Genomic DNA, 17623 nt, shown 5'->3' on the forward strand with positions numbered 1-17623 from the left:
GTGTCTCTCTCCCATAAAGTGAATGCTAGGATCCATTTTATTCAAACAAAACAAAAAAACAAAAACAAACCGACGCTCCAAGCAAAGTGCATAAGATGTGACGGAATAAAAATATAGTTTCAGGGGAGGAACCTGATAATGTTGTCGATGAAGAAGGGGATGCCTTGGGCATCCCCAAGCTTAGACGCTTGAGTCTTCTTAGAATATGCAGGGGTGAACAACCGGGGCATCCCCAAGCTTAGAGCTTTCACTCTCCTTGATCATATTGCATCATACTCCTCTCTTGATCCTTGAAAACTTCCTCCACACCAAACTCGAAACAACTCATTAGAGGGTTAGTGCATAATAAAAATTCACATGTTCAGAGGTGACACAATCATTCTTAACACTTCTGGACATTGCATAAAGCTACTGGACATTAATGGATCAAAGAAATTCATCCAACATAGCAAAAGAGGCAATGCAAAATAAAAGGCAGAATCTGTCAAAACAGAACAGTCCGTAAAGATGGATTTTATTAGGCCACCAGACTTGCTCAAATGAAAATGCTCAAATTGAATGAAAGTTGCGTACATATCTGAGGATCATGCACGTAAATTGGCTTAATTTTCTGAGCTACCTACAGGGAGGTAGACCCAGATTCGTGACAGCAAAGAAATCTGGAACTGCGCAGTAATCCAAATCTAGTACTTACTTTACTATCAAAGACTTTACTTGGCACAACAAAACATTAAACTAAGATAAGGAGAGGTTGCTACAGTAGTAAACAACTTCCAAGACACAAATATAAAACAAAAATACTGGAGTAAAAACATGGGTTGTCTCCCATAAGCGCTTTTCTTTAACGCCTTTCAGCTAGGCGCATAAAGTGTAACTCAAGTAACATCGAGAGATGAAGCATCAACATCATAATTTGTTCTAATAATAGAATCATAAGGTAACTTCATTCTCTTTCTAGGGAAGTGTTCCATACCTTTCTTGAGAGGAAATTGATATTTAATATTACCTTCCTTCATATCAATAGCAGCCACCAACGGTTCGAAGAAAAGGTCTTCCCAATATAATGGGGCAAGATGCATTGCATTCAATATCCAAGACAACAAAATCAACGGGGACAAGGTTATTGTTAACCATAATATGAACATTATCAACTCTCCCCAAAGGTTTCTTTTTAGCATTATCAGCGAGATTAACATCCGGATAACAATTTTTCAATGGTGGCAAGTCAAGCATATCATAGACTTTTTTAGGCATAACGAAATACTTGCACCAAGATCACATAAAGCATTACAATCAAAATCTTTGACTCTCATTTTAATGATGGGCTCCCAACCATCCTCTAGCTTTCTAGGAATAGAAGTTTCAAGTTTTAGTTTCTCTTCTCTAGCTTTTATGAGAGCATTTGTAATATGTTTTGTGAAAGCTAAGTTTACAGCGCTAGCATTGGGACTCTTAGCAAGTTTTTGTAAGAACTTTATAACTTCAGAGATGTGGCAATCATCAAAATCTAAATCATTACAATCTAAAGCAATGGGATTATCATCCCCAAGGTTGGAAAAAATTTCAGCAGTTTTATCACAGAGCGGTTTCAGCAGTTTTAGCGGTTTCGAGTAATTTTGCGCGCTTTCCACTAGGAGTAGAAGCATTGCCAACACAAATTATTTTACCATTGATAGTAGGAGGTGCAGCAACATATGAATCATTAGCATTGCTAGTGGTGGTAATAGTCCAAACTTTAGCTACATTTTTCTCTTTAGCTAGTTTTTCATTTTCTTCTCTATCCCACCTAGCACGCAGCTCAGCCATTAATCTTATATTCTCATTAATTCTAACTTGGATGGCATTTGCTATAGTAACAATTTTATTTTCAATATCACTATTAGGCATAACTTTCGATTTCAAAAGATCAACATCAGAGGCAAGACTATCAACTCTAGAAGCAAGAATAACAATTTTATTGAGCTTTTCCTCAACAGATTTGTTAAAGGCAGTTTGTGTACTAATAAATTCTTTAAGCATAGCTTCAAGTCCAGGGGGTGTATTCCTATTATTGTTGTAAGAATTCCCATAAGAATTAGCATAACCGTTACCATTATTATAAGGATATGGCCTATAGTTATTACTACAATTGTTCCGATAAGCATTGTTGTTGAAATTATTATTTTTAATGAAGTTTACATCAACATGTTCTTCTTGAGCAACCAATGAAGCTAATGGAAGATTATTAGGATCAACATTAGTCCTATCATTCGCAAGCATAGACATAATAGCATCAACCTTATCATTCAAGGAAGAGGATTCTTCAACAGAATTTGCCTTCTTACCTTGTGGAGCTCTTTCCGTGTGCCATTCAGAGTAATTAACCATCATATTATCAAGAAGCTTTGTTGCTTCACCAAGAGTTATGGACATAAAGGTACCTCCAGCAGCTGAATCCAACAAATTCCGCGAAGAAAAATTTAGTCCTGCATAGAAGGTTTGGATGATCATCCAAGTAGTCAGTCCATGGGTTTGGCAATTTTTAACCAGAGATTTCATTCTTTCCCAAGCTTGAGCAACATTTTCATTATCCAATTGTTTAAAATTCATTATGCTACTCCTCAAAGATATAATTTTAGCAAGGGGATAATATCTACCAATAAAAGCATCCTTGCATTTAGTCCAGGAATCAATACTATTCTTAGGCAGAGATAGCAACCAATCTTTAGCTCTTCCTCTTAATGAGAAAGGGAACAATTTTAATTTTATAATGTCACCATCTACATCTTTATACTTTTGCATTTCACATAGTTCAACAAAATTATTGAGATGGGCAACAGACATCATCGTAACTAACACTGCAAAATTGCTCTCGCATAACAAGATTAAGTAAAGCGAGTTTAATTTCAAAGAATTCTCGTTGTAGTAGCAGGTGGAGCAATAGGTGTGCATAGGAAATCATTATTATTTGTGCTAGTGAAGTCACACAACTTAGTATTTTCAGGGTTGGCCATTTTAGCAGTAGTAAATAAAGCAAACTAGATAAAGTAAATGCAAGTAAACTAATTTTTTTGTGTTTTTGATATAGAGTGCAAGACAGTAAATAAAGTAAAGCTCGCAACTAATTTTTTTGTGTTTTGATATAATGCAGCAAACAAAGTAGTAAATAAAATAAAGCAAGACAAAAACAAAGTAGAGAGATTGAGAAGTGGAGACTCCCCTTGCAGCGTGTCTTGATCTCCCGGCAACGGCGCCGGAAAAAGAGCTTGATGGCGTGTATTTCACACGTTCGTTGGGCAACCCCAAGAGGAAGGTATGATGCGCACAGCGAGCAAGTTTTCCCTCGTGAAAGAAACCAAGGTTTATCGAACCAGGAGGAGCCAAGAAGCACGTTGAAGGTTGATGGCGGCGGGATGTAGTGCGGCGCAACACCGGGGATTCCGGCGCCAACGTGGAACCTCGCACAACACAACCAAAGTACTTTGCCCCAACGAAACGAGTGAGGTTGTCAATCTCACCGGCTTGCTCGTAACAAAGGATTAACCGTATTGTGTGGAAGATGATTGTTTGCGAGAGAAAACAGTAAAAACAAGTATTGCAGCGAGATTTGTATTTCAGTATTAAAGAATGGACCGGGGTCCACAGTTCACTAGAGGTGTCTCTCCCATAAGATAAAAGCATGTTGGGTGAACAAATTACGGTCGGGCAATTGACAAATAGAGAGGGCATAACAATGCACATACATGCCATGATAAGTATAGTGAGATTTAATTGGGCATTACGACAAAGTACATAGACCGCCATCCAACTGCATCTATGCCTAAAAAGTCCACCTTCAGGTTATCGTCCGAACCCCTTCCAGTATTAAGTTGCAAAGCAACAGACAATTGCATTAAGTATGGTGCGTAATGTAATCAACGACTACATCCTCGGACATAGCGCCAATGTTTTATCCCTAGTGGCAACAGCACAGCACAACCTTAGAACTTTCTGTCATCGTCCCAAGTGTCAATGCGGGCATGAACCCACTATCGAGCATAAATACTCCCTCTTGGAGTTAAGAGTAAAAACTTGGCCAGAGCCTCTACTAGTAACGGAGAGCATGCAAGATCATAAACAACACATATGTAATAACTTGATAATTAACATAACATGGTATTCTCTATCCATCGGATCCCGACAAACACAACATAGAGTATTACGGATAGATGATCTTGATCATGTTAGGAAGCTCACAAGATCCAACAATGAAGCACAATGAGGAGAAGACAACCATCTAGCTACTGCTATGGACCCATAGTCCAGGGGTGAACTACTCACTCATCACTCCGGAGGCGACCATGGCGGTGTAGAGTCCTCCGGGAGATGAATCCCCTCTCCGGCAGGGTGCCGGAGGAGATCTCCGGAATCCCCCGAGATGGGATTGGCGGCGGCGGCGTCTCCGGAAGGTTTTCCGTATCGTGGTTTTTCGCCTCGGGGGTTTCGCGACGGAGGCTTTAAGTAGGCGGAAGGGCGGAGTCGGGGGGCCGACGAGGGCCCACACCACAGGGCGGCGCGGGCCCCCTTGGCCGCGCCGCCATGTGGTTTGGCCACCTCGTGGCCCCACTTCGTATGCTCTTCGGTCTTCCGGAAGGTTCGTGGCGAAATAGGCCCCCGGGTCTTCGTTTCGTCCAATTCCGAGAATATTTCGTTACTAGGATTTCTGAAACCAAAAACAAGCAGAAACAAAGAATCGGCACTTCGGCATCTTATTAATAGGTTAGTTCCAGAAAATGCACGAATATGACATAAAGTGTGCATAAAACATGTAGGTATCATCAATAATATGGCATAGAACATAAGAAATTATCGATACGTCGGAGACGTATCACCGCCATCGTCGTCGGAGCCGTCGTCGTCGAACTGCGGCGGCGCCGAAGCCGCCTGGCTGCTGCCTTGGCTGGCGTCTCCCCACCGGCCACTGGTGCGAGGCGGGGACGGCGATGGCTTGTACCAATCATCGTCGGAGGCTTCAAGGTCGACGACGGGGATGGCGGCGCCGGATGCAGGAGTCGCAGGCCGGCGGTAGCGTGCGACGTCCTCGAGGAGTCTCGCCTGCCGCTCTGCCTCCTCCTTCTCCCACTGCTCCCTCGACCAGGCGCAGGCCGGGTCGAGTGGCATGGAGTTCTCGGCGGGGACGAGGTCCTGGAGGGACCTCGCCATGACGGCCTCGAGGATGGCGGCGTCCTCGGCGCTTTCGGCCTCCTCCACCTTCACCTTCGCCGGCTTGCGCTTCCGCTCGCCGGAGGTATCGTGTTCGCGCTTGGGGCGGAGCCGTCCTTGTGCCGTCGAGGGCTCGCGGATGACGATGCCTCCGCCGCGCGCGCGGTTGCTCGGCGGGGAAGCCGGCTCCTTTTTCACCGGCGCCAAGGATGGCGCCGACCTGAAGAGCGACCTCGACGCCGAGCCGGAGGACGAGGAACTGGCAGCCATGCGCCGTGGCTGCCAGCTGCTTCCCCGGCGGCGGCTGGCCGATGCCCTCGACAATGGGGGCATCGTCAGTATGGGGAAGTTGCCGCCCTCGATGTGTTCGAGGACGGCCTCGAGTGTCCGGCCCGGCGCGCTCCACCAACGCCGGCGACCCGCGGCGTTGTTGCGCGGAGGCGGAGGCGGCGGGCCGTCGTAGGAGGCGAGCTCCCGCTCCCACCGCCGCAGGAAGTACGAGTTCCACCTCGTGTAGTTGTCGGGGTGGTAGCGCGGGTCGGCGCGCTCTTCGTCCGTCAAGGTCATCCGGGCCTCCTCGATGGCGGCGTCGAGGGCGTGGCCCTGGGGCGGCGGCGGGATTGGCACGCCGCCCGCACTTAGCCGCCACCCGCCGCCGGGAGGCCTCGTGTCCGGCGGGAAGGGGTACCCCGCCTGGTGGAGGAGGTGCCCCTCCCACGCGTGGAGCGACCAGCGAGGGAAACCATTGTTGGCCGCGCCGTCTTCGTCGTTGTAGGCCATGGAGCTCGTCGAGGGTCGAGGGGAGGAAGAGGAAGAGGAAGAATGGTGCGACGCGTCGCGGCGAGCGGGGTATTTAGGCGGGGCTGGAGCCGGCGATTTATTGCCGCGTGGATGCTACGCGTCCGCGGCGAGCTGACCGGCGGCAGCCTTTACTGCGCGCGGAAGACGATGCGTCTGTCGCTGACCGGCCGGGTCCACCTCTACGGCGAAGACGAAGCGAAAGCGCGGGAGAGATTTCTCGGCGTTTCGCGCGCTTTCGCTTCGTCCGGAGTCCCGGAGTGCGCCTCGGGGGACCGGGGATGGCGTGGGCTCGCCGGATGGATTTACGAGGAATCGGGGACGCGACTGGGCCGAAAATCGCCGTCCCGATGACAAAAACTCTTCGGGGAGACGAGTGGGGATGCTCTAACACTCCGTTTAAGTTGGTCCCCCTTGAAACTCAGACCAGAAAGAGCTAACTGCGCACTCGCAGACCTTGCACTGAACTAGCACTCAATTCTTATAGTCGGCCTAACCTTCATGGAGACATGATGAGGGGATTGTATGAAAAGATGAAGAAAATGATCTTGTCACGATAAGATTTGTCACTTGATGTCATATGTGTTTGTATGAACCATATGTGATTTGTGATCGTCTGTTAATTTGAATTTCGAACTTTGCTGTTTATTTTACTCCAACATTGTGCTAAAATTTGTTATTTTGCGGCTGGAGAGTTGTGGTATTTTACTCCAACATACACCAGAACAGGATTTTAGCGGCCAAAATTTGAGCGATAACTGTTCGTACAAGCTTCGCCGATGATCAAACTTCAATAAGAATACCACCTGGGGGTAACACTGCAACTGATGCTAATATAAACTGGATCAACCATCAATCACAATAATCAGCCTTGAAATCGCACTTTTATAGCTACAAAATTACACATGTGACTGCATGCTTCATCTCCCTAGCTACATGTAACAGGAATTCCGCTAGTGTGGCGGCGGTTGTGCCGCGTTTTCCTTCTCCCCATGTTCCCGCGGGCGCGCGATCGCCGCCGACACCGCGGCGTCGTAGCCATCCGCAGATGCCGCGGCGAACTCGGCCATGGCACCGGTCACGGCCGCCATGCCGGCGCAGAGCACGCGTCCCGCCATGCCCTCCATGCCCGTGGCGGCGCCCGTGCACACCGACCCGACGCCGGCCACGAAGAAGTCCAGCCCATCCATCACCCGCGCCTCGGACGCCGCGTCCACCGCGAGCCCCCACTCCATGCACACGAGGAACGCCGGCGGCATGGCGCGTGGCGCGGCAGCGCCCGTGCCTACGCCCAGGCAGCGTCGCGCCCAGGCGGCTAGGGCGCGCGCATACGCGCGCTGTGCCGACAGCCAGGCCTCCATGGCACCGCGCCAGGCTCGGACCTCGCACTCGAGCGCGACAGCGGCCGGAGGCGGCATATTCGGCTCCGGAGGACCGAGAGCTACGGCGGTCGCAGACGATGCGCGATGGTGGAGGAAGAGAAGCTTTGCGTCATCGATGGTACGCTTCTGTGCTTTGTGGCGTTCACCCATGGCTCGCCACATCCGTGATAGTCTGCACGATGCAAGAACAGCTCTGTTATTATCGAAGGTTGCAATCCTGTACTAGAATTCTTGGTTATTTTCAGTTTTGGGACTTGATCACTGTGCGAGTTGCGATTATAAACCTCAACGTGTTATTATGCTTACACGATATGCTAGCAAAACACTAAAACTACAAGCAATAGTTTTTTCTCAACAATAATGATGGCCTTGTACCTGATTTTATCTGAGAGAAGACAACATGATTAAAATTTCAGCCTTTTTGTTGCCACTAGAAATTATGTTCTGAATAATTATTGTGCCTGCTGTTCATGCAAGTATACTGATGGCAAAACAAGTTTTGAAGTCTACTACTATAGTATTGTAAGAATTCGACCTTGAAAATTGAGTTTCTATGATACTCCATCCTTCTATGTTTAAGCTTTGATCAATATGCAGAGGCAGGGGAGACCCCATTTCGAAAAAAAAAACTTTGATCTAAATGATCTGGAAAACTGTTCTCTGTTCAAGATAACTGAGCATTAAAAATCAGCCTTGAATATTGACATCGTTCTAGCAGGTTCTCTCGATCAGGTTAACCAGTCAATGAGTTACTCAAGGAACTATATATGGTCATTATATCATACAAATATGGCACATCACCTAAATTCACATGCATTTCTTCATCGGTATGCCTACTATAATCATTACCCAAACAGATATTTACCTTATGTTTGCTGGAAACAATCAGTAAATTCTAAGTACGTGAACTGTGAAAACTTCTAGCTGGCTATCAACTACTCTTAGTTGATATGCACATTGTTTAACCAATTAACATACTATTTATGAAATCTTGAACTAATGTACAAACTCAATGGTGAGTAGAAACATACCCTTGGACAAGCTCCATAAGTTGAGGATGCAACTCCTCATCTCTCAGAACTTCTATTCTTCTTGAGATTGACTGAACAGTGTGTATTGAGACCTTCATCCGAGTATGTAGGCTTCTCAATGCTGCACGAGTCTTATCGACAGAGGTAGGCTCCTCCCCTTTCTCATCCTGGCTCCGCAAATGTGCCATCCTCTTTTCATACTCAAGTCTTAACCGCTCACCCGCCTATAAGTGAAAAATGCAGGCATGACTTCCGTTAATCACTTAGATTGCTCTGTTGGTACAAGTTTGTGACTGATGACAATGATCATACCTTTACTTCTTTGTACAATTTCTTCTCCCATGTATACAGTCTATCCAGAGTTGACTGATGACTTCCAGACATTGTACTGCAGGATTCTTCAGAGTAACAGCTGCTCGTATCATTGTCAAAGAGATCATCTATTGAGCTCGAGGAAGCAAGAAGGAACCGCGAAGATGATGACCGGGATGATGCAGATCGCAAAAGTGCGACTGGGTTTAGCATCTTTACTGCATTACAAATTTCATGGGTAAGTTGAGTGAATGGAATCTGAAATATTTAAATAACTTCAGTTTTGGTTTGTAAAAGTGGTACCAGAAAGATCATTTGAGGTTGAATATTGAGCTCGACTTGCCTCCAACATCCGTGAGACTTCCTGAGCATCACTACAGATCCCCAAGAACTGACTGTCAATATCTTTCATAGCCTCGACCAGACTCGCTGGCCTTCGGTTCAGATACACAGTGAAACCGGGTGTTTCTTCTGCATTTGCTACTTTGTTCCTCATCAGTTCTTTCTTATGTGTCTTGATCTCAAGGTCTACTGCATTACGGGGTTCGGACAAGGCTGCACATTGAACACCTTTGGATTGAAATGCCTTTAGATCTTGCTTGACATTGACCTCAGAATTCCCAGGGCGAGCACCTTCATTAGAAGCCATACATCTTTGATCATCTGAATGCTCACATTCGTCTTCTTCATCATCGTCATCATCCTCGTCAGATTCATCTTCTTCTTCTTCCTCCTCCTCCTCCCCCTTTTTGTTGTGCATCTGTGCACGTTCTTGACACTCATCATCTTCCTCTTCGAGCTCTGGGATTCCTTCCTCCTCTCTTACCCTCTGTAACCGTGCCAATTCATCATCGGTGACCACATTGTCATAGCCACTCCGAGGCCGCGGATACGGATAGCTGTCCAGCGACGAGAACGGGTTCCAGAAGGAGTCCCACTGTGATGATTCGGGTTCCTGGGGTGACGGAGGCGGGTAGTTTGGCCTATCATGAGATGCGTAATAAGATGTCCTCATTGGCTCCTGGGGTGAAGCAGGTGCATAGCTTGGCCTGCCATAAGGTGGCGTGTAATAAGAATTCCTCACTGGCTCCTGGGGTGTTGAATAGCTTGGCCTGTCATAAGGTGGCGTGTAATAAGAAGAATTCCTCACTGGCTCCTGAGGTGTTGCATAGCTTGGCCTGTCATAAGGTGGCGTGTAATAAGAAGAATTCCTCACTGGCTCCTGGGGTGCTGCATAGCTTGGCCTGTCATAAGGTGGCATGTAATAAGAAGAATTCCTCACCGGTTCCTGGGGTGATGGAGTTACGTAGTTTGGCCTGTCATAAGGTACATTGTAAGAAGATGGCCTCATCGATGAGGAATTCTCCGCGAAGAATCTATCTGTGCCACCATAGCTATCCATGGGATAATGTGATTCAACACGGATTGTTTCCACAGGCCGTGGAGCCTCTTCAACTGAGACTGATGGGTTTGGACCTGACCTCAGGTACTTTGCAACATGAACAGTCCTCTTCTCATATGAACCATAAGGCAGGCCAAGCATCTCTGGCTTGTGTTGCTTGACAGGAGAGATGAATGGGTCAAACATGAGCTCAAGGTGATCATCTGTGGCAACAAACCGCTGCAGGGCCATCGAAACACATTTCATGGACTCGATGTAGGCAATGTGAGAGGACGCGAAACGATTGCGCTGCTCCAGTGCCTGCTTGATGAAGTCCCTCCTGTCCCTACACATCTTGACAGCCTCCTCATCTTCTAACCTGGAAGCAGCACATCCCATGTCTCCAGAGTCTTGCAGTTTCAGGACTATGTCATGCCCGGGTCAGAACTTCTGAGTCTAACATGTCAGAAACAAAAAAAAGGAAGGTAACCGGTAAGTTGCTGCTTCAAGAAACCAGGTATCATGTGTTAGTTCAGGAATTACCTAAGATTGTAGAATGACCGATTGTTGGTAACCTGTGCATTGCAGGCTTGCAGCTGAAGCCAATGACCGGGTAGGCGACTCGTACCAACCGACTATCTGGCAAGTTTCAGAGATTTCAGAAGCAAGCCCGTACTCACTGTATGAAATCAAATTTTGCATCAGAAGGGAATTCAGGCATAGGCTATTCAGAAGCAACAGGCGATCAGGAGTGTTAAGATTGACTATTGGGATCTTAAACGACTTAACAAGCAACAAAATCAGGCTGCAACTACTTATCACAACCCCCAGAAAATTCTCTACTGAGAGAGGGGGGGGGGTGAGAGCTACAAGACTACAGAAAGATGCTCCTTTGCGAATGAAATACCACACTGCAAACCATACCCTACACATTTTTTCTGCTAGAAGAAACATTCTTCCCTCCTAAAAGAGGGCTAAAAAGCAAGAAAGTTATTAGGAATATAATCCTTGGCCCAGCAAGACATGAACGGTCCTACTGTCTCCACCCGCAGAATCATGGTTACAGTAAATCGACTCGGCAACAACACTACATTCAGTTCAGTGCACTGTGAAGATAACAGAGTGAGGACGGTGGTGGGTGAAACCAATGAACCATCCGAGCTCCGGGCAACAGTATTCCTTAAGTGATAGTAGTACAAACAGCAATCTTAATGTCTATAAATCATAAGCAACAACAACAGAAACACAAAGTGAAGAGAACTTGCAGGTGAAATGAGGGGTCAGCTTCCGAGGAAGTTGCATAAAGCTTTATACATCGCAGGCGAACGAAACTGTTGGCTTTGGATAGAGTAAACTCCTACAGCTCTACGGCGGACTAATTTTCTGGTGTTTAAGCAGTTTTTTTTTTTTTTTGAGGGGAGGTGTTTAAGCAGTTGGGCAAAGGCAAAATGCAGTGATATGAACAAAATAGCAAGCGCGGGCTGAAATCACGGACGACGATAATGGATAAATCCCGCAGTAATAACACTAGCTCTTGGCAAACTATCCAGAAGGGACAGGGAGCCACAGGAAGCATAGAACTAGTTTCGGTTCTCCAACCTAATGTTCAACTACTCTTGCTAACCAGAGGCGGGCACAAGAGTGCTCATTGCATCCTGGTTCACCAAGCTACGGAAGAAACGGTGAAATTTTGGGCCCCAGCTAAAAATGAACACTTGCAGGCAAGGCAATTCCCACTCTGAAATTTTCAGAACCAACGAGCTCAAACAAGGAGAAATAAAAATCATGGGCCAGAAATTGGAAGTGCAGACCACCTCTGTTATATCTGCTAAAAACCTGAAAGAGGCTAGAACAGAGTATCCGATGCACGAGGAACCAGGGAAGAAAAAAGACAGAACAGTACAAAAAAAAAAGCTGAAAATAACAACGGTCGCGGCAATAATCATCAAGAAACGGCTCAATTTTCATTCTGCCACATTAAAGAAGAGGAAGAAAATCTTATACGGAAAAGATCAGGTGTACAGTACAGGAAAAAACACATCATTCTGAAGTGTGGAGGAAGCAAAGGCAGGGAAACAGGGTGCAGAGAGATGCAGAGATGGGGAAGCAGAACAGAAGGGGAGAGAAGGAACCAGGTGCATACATGCATAGATGTTCTTGTGAGCACTCGGAATTCCCTCTCTAGAGATCAAGAACAGCTCCGCAAGAACGAACCCTTTCTCTCTCACTCGCCGAGGCGCAGACACTTTCTTTCTCTCTCTACTTTCGCCAGAGCAGGAGGAAGAGGAAGAGAGCCTCTCATCCAACGAAATCAATTCCAAACATTAAACAAAACGAAACGAAAGGGGATGTGGGGACAAAAGGAGGAATGCGAGGTTCGCAGCTGCCAAAGTTACCAAACGCAGATTAAAAATTAGGATCAGGGGGCGGCGGCTATACCTGAGATTGACTGAAGAACTCCTCTATCCCTCTCTCTCTCAACCAAACCCCTTGGCGTCTCTCTCGCCTGTTCCAGTGTGTACAGGAACAAGGAGCCGAGGAAAGATTTGTGGGGAGAGAGACTGCGAGAGGGGAGGAGTGTGGGTGACTGGGTGGCAGTGGCACAGAGTGAAGAGAGGGCCAGAGAGGGGAGTGAGGCAACAACGGTCAAAAGGCTTGAAGGAGGAGGAGTCACCGAGAGGGAGAGAGAAAAGCGGAGGGTGAAGAAGGGCCCCGGGTGGGGCGGCTGAATTGAGGTATGGCTATTGCGACCCTACCCTTGTGGTTATTTCCCAATAATAACCCCTCTCAATTACTCTTTCTTTGCCATTTCAAAAAAGGAAATTACTCTTTGCCATTCTACCGAAATTGGTGACGCAGAGCTCGGGTGCATGCATGGAGATTCATAGCATTTTTTCACACTGTAATTTTTAGAGAGGATTTGTTTTTTATGGTGGATGCAGAAATTTATGGAGTTTGGAGGTATACAATACGACAGCACTTATTACGTACGTTAGACGATAGTAGAAACGGAAGTATGACCATAACAATAAATCTTGGATCGTTCTGAAAGCAGTGGGAAGGGATTTTGTCTGTACCAAATTTGCTTTGTAGAGGCCTAGAGGGGGATCGGTGGTTCGATCTTGATGAATGACGAGACGGTTCGTGTGAGTTATTTCCATGACTGTCTTATACGGAGTAGATGGATAAAAAAATGTACGTAGGAGCAGTATAGCCAATCACGTCAAGGTTGTTGTTGTCACCTCAACCTGCTGGCTCTGAACCTAGGCTCTTCTCACCACGCTCACGCAAGGTCTGCCAGCGCCGGCGTCATGCCTGCCTCGGTGATCGTGTTTCGTGACATGCCCCGTTCTATCGGGAGAGAAGGTCGCCAAGCGAGTTCTGCTCGAGCCCCTTTGATTTGTGTGAAATTCTCAGCGACAACCTGTAAAGATTCTTGCAAATCAAGCCCTCAGCCTTGCCCAGGATTCTACTTGTATATGTTTTTTGCTCATGTCAAACAAATGTTTTACCATTCCCCTTTTTCATCCGAACCTTTTGCACAAACTTGTGATGACCAGGTAGGTTAGGCGCTGGCGTTCATGCGTGCGTGCCGCTCTACACGCTCTTCACGCATCTCACGTTCCCCATCTACTAGGGGACAATTCAGTTGAACAAACAAAACCCTTTTCAACGAACCGTAATAGAGCAAAATTTGTGACCGGAGAAAGAAATGTTTAATGGAGGATAGCGTGATCTATCGCGTGTGGCACCTGGCCGCCATTCATGTATGCATGCATGCGTAAGGTGTGAACCCCACACAACAATTTCATGCTAGAAAAAAGAAATACGGGGATTGAAAAGACTCGAGAGAATAGATGCCCCATTATCCTTTGAGGTGTTGCTCAACTTCAGATGAAGGTTCCTCAGATGCCTATGTAGTATGCACTAACTAAGTAGCTAGTGGCTTGCATTATTTTCCAGCACAAGGAATAATCCATGTGCATAGGTTCTTCTTTCGTACGTCTACACTACCTTCTACTGTCTTGCATCAACCCATAGGTGTAGAATTTTAATATTTTTCTGAAATATAGGTCAAGAAAAAATTTGACCTTTTCTCGTTAATTAAGATAGAAGGTTCACGGGAAATAGACTCGCACCACTTCTTTGCCGAGTTGTAGTTTTGCGCCCGTTCAAATCTCCTAAGAAGGTGGGCATGACCGGGGACGCTAATGATTTTCTCCTGGTATGCGCCACTTCTTTACCGAGTTAATTGTAGTTTTCCCAAAGCGACGTGCTCACTGTAGTTATCCCAAGCCATGCGACAATCATGTTCCAAACCCGGTTTATGTAACAACATTTGAAGAAAAGATGAATCACGACTTCATCTTCTTGGTTGCAAAGTTTGTACCGTCCGTAATTTGGCCACCCAGGTTTTGGAAAGCAATCGGCCGTCCATGCAAACTCTTCGCATGACTCATTCTCCAAGATCGTGTTTACAATTTAATTTGCAGGAATGTACTGTAGCATTGACGGAATCAGGTGCGAGTGGAACCTGGCGACGGCGACAAGAAAGTTTAGTGCAAATGTGCAATCGTGTTGAACTGTAAATGAAGTCGGTCTAGCCTCTAGGAACATTTGTGACATGACATGACACTTCTACAAGGAAGAAGAGAATGTTTTCTATCTTGCTCCAAAGGTACTTCCGAAAGGGCCTCTTCTATCTATTATGGTGTGGGAATTTTCAAAAAGATGCGTCCCCCAAACCGTCCCCAAACCGCGCCGGATTGAGAGTTTGGGGGACGTGTTTTGTTCGTGCCGCGTTTGGGGGACGTCGCTCCCCAGCCGCGTCCCCCAAACGCCGCCCCCAAATATTTAAAATAATTTTTCTGGCATTTTTATTTCAATTTTCACAAACTAATACATAATTTGGAACGTGGTTTACACGAAAACACAGTTTGGAACATGGTTTTCCACAAACTAATACATAGTTTGAACCATGGTGGACACAAATATAAAATATTGCAAAGAAACGTGCATCGAAGGTTTCGTGTGTTCGCTGCTAAGAAAGAACACTCGAGGGCACACCCAGTCACCTAAACTGGAAAATCCAGCGGGAGGATGGTGCCCTTGTTGGTTCTACCGATGAGGCGAACAGGCGGAAACCTCCGTGCACGTATTCGCTGCGAAGAAACAACACTCATTCGGTCGTCCTCCTCGTCGGTGCTGTCGTCGTCCCCGTCGACGTGGTAGTCCCGGAGGCGGCGCCTCTCGTCGAAGACCTTGACGCTCATGTCCCCGTTGCCGAAGTAGGAGAACACGAGGATGAAGCCGGCTTGGAGGCTGTGGTGGCGCGCGAACTTCTCCCAGCCGATGTTGAAGTACATCTTGTCGCGCGCGTCGTAGATCGCCTTGACGATCCACCGGCAGTAGCCGCACGAATGCTCCCGCAGATGCATCGTGCGCGGGCGTACGCCGCTGACGGGTCGGCCCCGCCACTCCCCGCCTCGCTTTTCGCTGTGTCCGGCGTCCCCGGTGCGTCCCCTGTGGGACGGGGACGGGCTCGGGGCGCCGGACACCGAATGGGGGCGCGCCGGACAAAAAAGGGCTTTGGGGGACGCGGCTGGAACGCTTTTTTTGTCCGGCGCGCCCCAAATCCCTTTGGGGGACGGTTTGGGGGACGCGACTGGAGATGCTCTAAAGCATGGTTTGTTTAGCATGCATGTCCTCCCTCCCTCTCTTGTCTCTCAGAGACGAAAAAAGCAAAAGAGATAAAAGATTCCTCCGCGTGTCCTTGCCCCTTGAGTTTTTTTTTCCTTGACTCCCTTTTCTCACAACTTTATTTTGCCCTGGATGCTTTTAGATTTCATCCAAACCCTTGCCCCTACGGTCGAAAAACTATGATCCGGTTTTATATTTAAGTCTTTTATTACAAAAGGAAACTATGCAGCATAGAAATGCTTCTTGCTAAAAGACTGGCCTTTTCACTCAAGTTATCTCACTAAAAGACGGTCTTTTGCTCAGTTACCTTGCTTAATGATTGCAAAACTGTGCACAAGAATGACTGATTGTGCATTCAGGGGGGAACATATTTCTATTCAAACTGAAATTTGTTTAAAACTCTGAAACTGGAGATTAGGAGGTTACTAAAAGGGGCAATGCTCATGGAAATGTTTGCATGCTCAAGGAAACTGGAAATGTTTGCATCGCCCATCGATTGCTTCAAAAGAGAACAGGGACTCAGGGAGGAAAGCAGTTCTTCATCTCGTACCAAGAGCACTTGGCTAGATCCTCTAGTTGCAGCCTTGCAGTCAGCGTAGGTAGAGTTTTATACTCTATTATCAGAGCATGAGAAATGACAAGCACAACAAGCCGATGCATGCTTTTTCCCGAAGTCTCACGGATCAGAACAAGACACTATTGCGAAGAAACATGGCCAAATTTGTCTCAGGTTGATTAATTTACTGCTGCTAGATCAGAAGAAGACATTAATTTGTAACTAATTATCCCTGTAGGTTAGATTGGTGCCCGTTCATCCAAAAGCTTGTCCCCGTGGGTTGAGAAACTACGACCCTTGTTTATCCTTTAATCTTTCCATAAGAAAACTTAGGCAAGATGAAAATTTGCTAGCTAACAGATGGCCTTTTCACACAGTTATTATCTCTCTAAAGGGACACACTTTTCGCTAAGTTATCTCGCACAATCACTCAAAATTGTGCACATGAATTCCTTTTCATCTAGTAATAGATACATTTTACAAGAAAACAATGAGAATGGAAAGACCTTGTCGTTCGAAACTGTTTGTCTAAAACTTGAAGCTCAAGATTTTAGGAGGTTATCAAAAGGGACAATACACAAGGAAAATAATTCGAATTAGGTACTTCCACCATTTCCTCATCTTTTCGCCCATCTCCTTCTTGAGAAGAGAAGAAAGAATGGAGAACAGCAGTTCTTCACTCCTTTCCGAACAAAAATCTCATATAGCAGCCAGCACTTGGCTAGATCCTCTGGCCGTCGCCTTGCAATCTGCTTAGAGTTTGCTAAACTATTATCAGAAGTCATAGCATGAGAGATGACAAGCACAACAAGCCGCTGCATGCTTTCCCCAAAGTCTCTCACGGATCGGAAGAAGACATGATTGCCAGAAACATGGCCAAATTTGTCTCTCAATTAATTAATTAATTACTGCTGCTAGATCCACAGCAGAGTACAAGTCTAACCTTAATCAAATGCCATGCTCTTAGGACGCAGCAAGAATCTCAACTTGCTCTTTTCATCAGTACCATGTGGACCATCAAGCTGAAATACTATATAAGTAGGAAAAGAAAGACTGGAATTTGTCTAGGGGAGAGAGCAACTACACTGAGCGCTGTCCAATCAAGCACATGCACGCTGTACCCTCAGTCTACTAGTGGTCAATTTTTCATCCATTAGAGACTAGACTCCCTTTTCTGTAACAGCACTTTTTTTATGCTGAAATGCAATTAACCAGTACGGTACTGGAGATGCATTTTCCTACAAAGATCAACTGGTTCAAATGATCGGAAATCCTGACATGA

At 46.4% G+C, this 17623-nt stretch overlaps 1 protein-coding gene across 3 annotated transcripts; it reads right to left on the reverse strand.

The window, feature by feature from the left end:
• Positions 1-6828: 6828 nt before the first annotated feature.
• LOC124700880 (protein ROLLING AND ERECT LEAF 2-like) lies at positions 6829-12692 on the reverse strand. 3 transcript variants are annotated; one of them, XM_047233100.1, is made up of 6 exons: positions 12525-12692; positions 10629-10724; positions 9008-10541; positions 8705-8922; positions 8393-8616; positions 6829-7533 (listed from the first exon to the last, which is right to left on the reverse strand). In XM_047233100.1, exons 3-6 carry the CDS (start codon positions 10482-10484, stop codon positions 6933-6935), a joined length of 2520 nt encoding a protein of 839 aa, XP_047089056.1. In that variant the 5' UTR covers positions 10485-10541; positions 10629-10724; positions 12525-12692; the 3' UTR covers positions 6829-6932. The 3 variants fall into 3 exon arrangements, with proteins under 3 accessions (XP_047089056.1, XP_047088929.1, XP_047088996.1); XM_047232973.1 differs by having other exon boundaries at positions 10629-10764; XM_047233040.1 differs by lacking the exon at positions 12525-12692 and adding an exon at positions 12229-12350 and having other exon boundaries at positions 10629-10764.
• Between the last annotated feature and the right edge of the window lie 4931 nt (positions 12693-17623).

Source organism: Lolium rigidum, chromosome 1, assembly GCF_022539505.1.
Source record: "Lolium rigidum isolate FL_2022 chromosome 1, APGP_CSIRO_Lrig_0.1, whole genome shotgun sequence".
Classification (NCBI taxonomy): Eukaryota; Viridiplantae; Streptophyta; class Magnoliopsida; order Poales; family Poaceae; genus Lolium; species Lolium rigidum.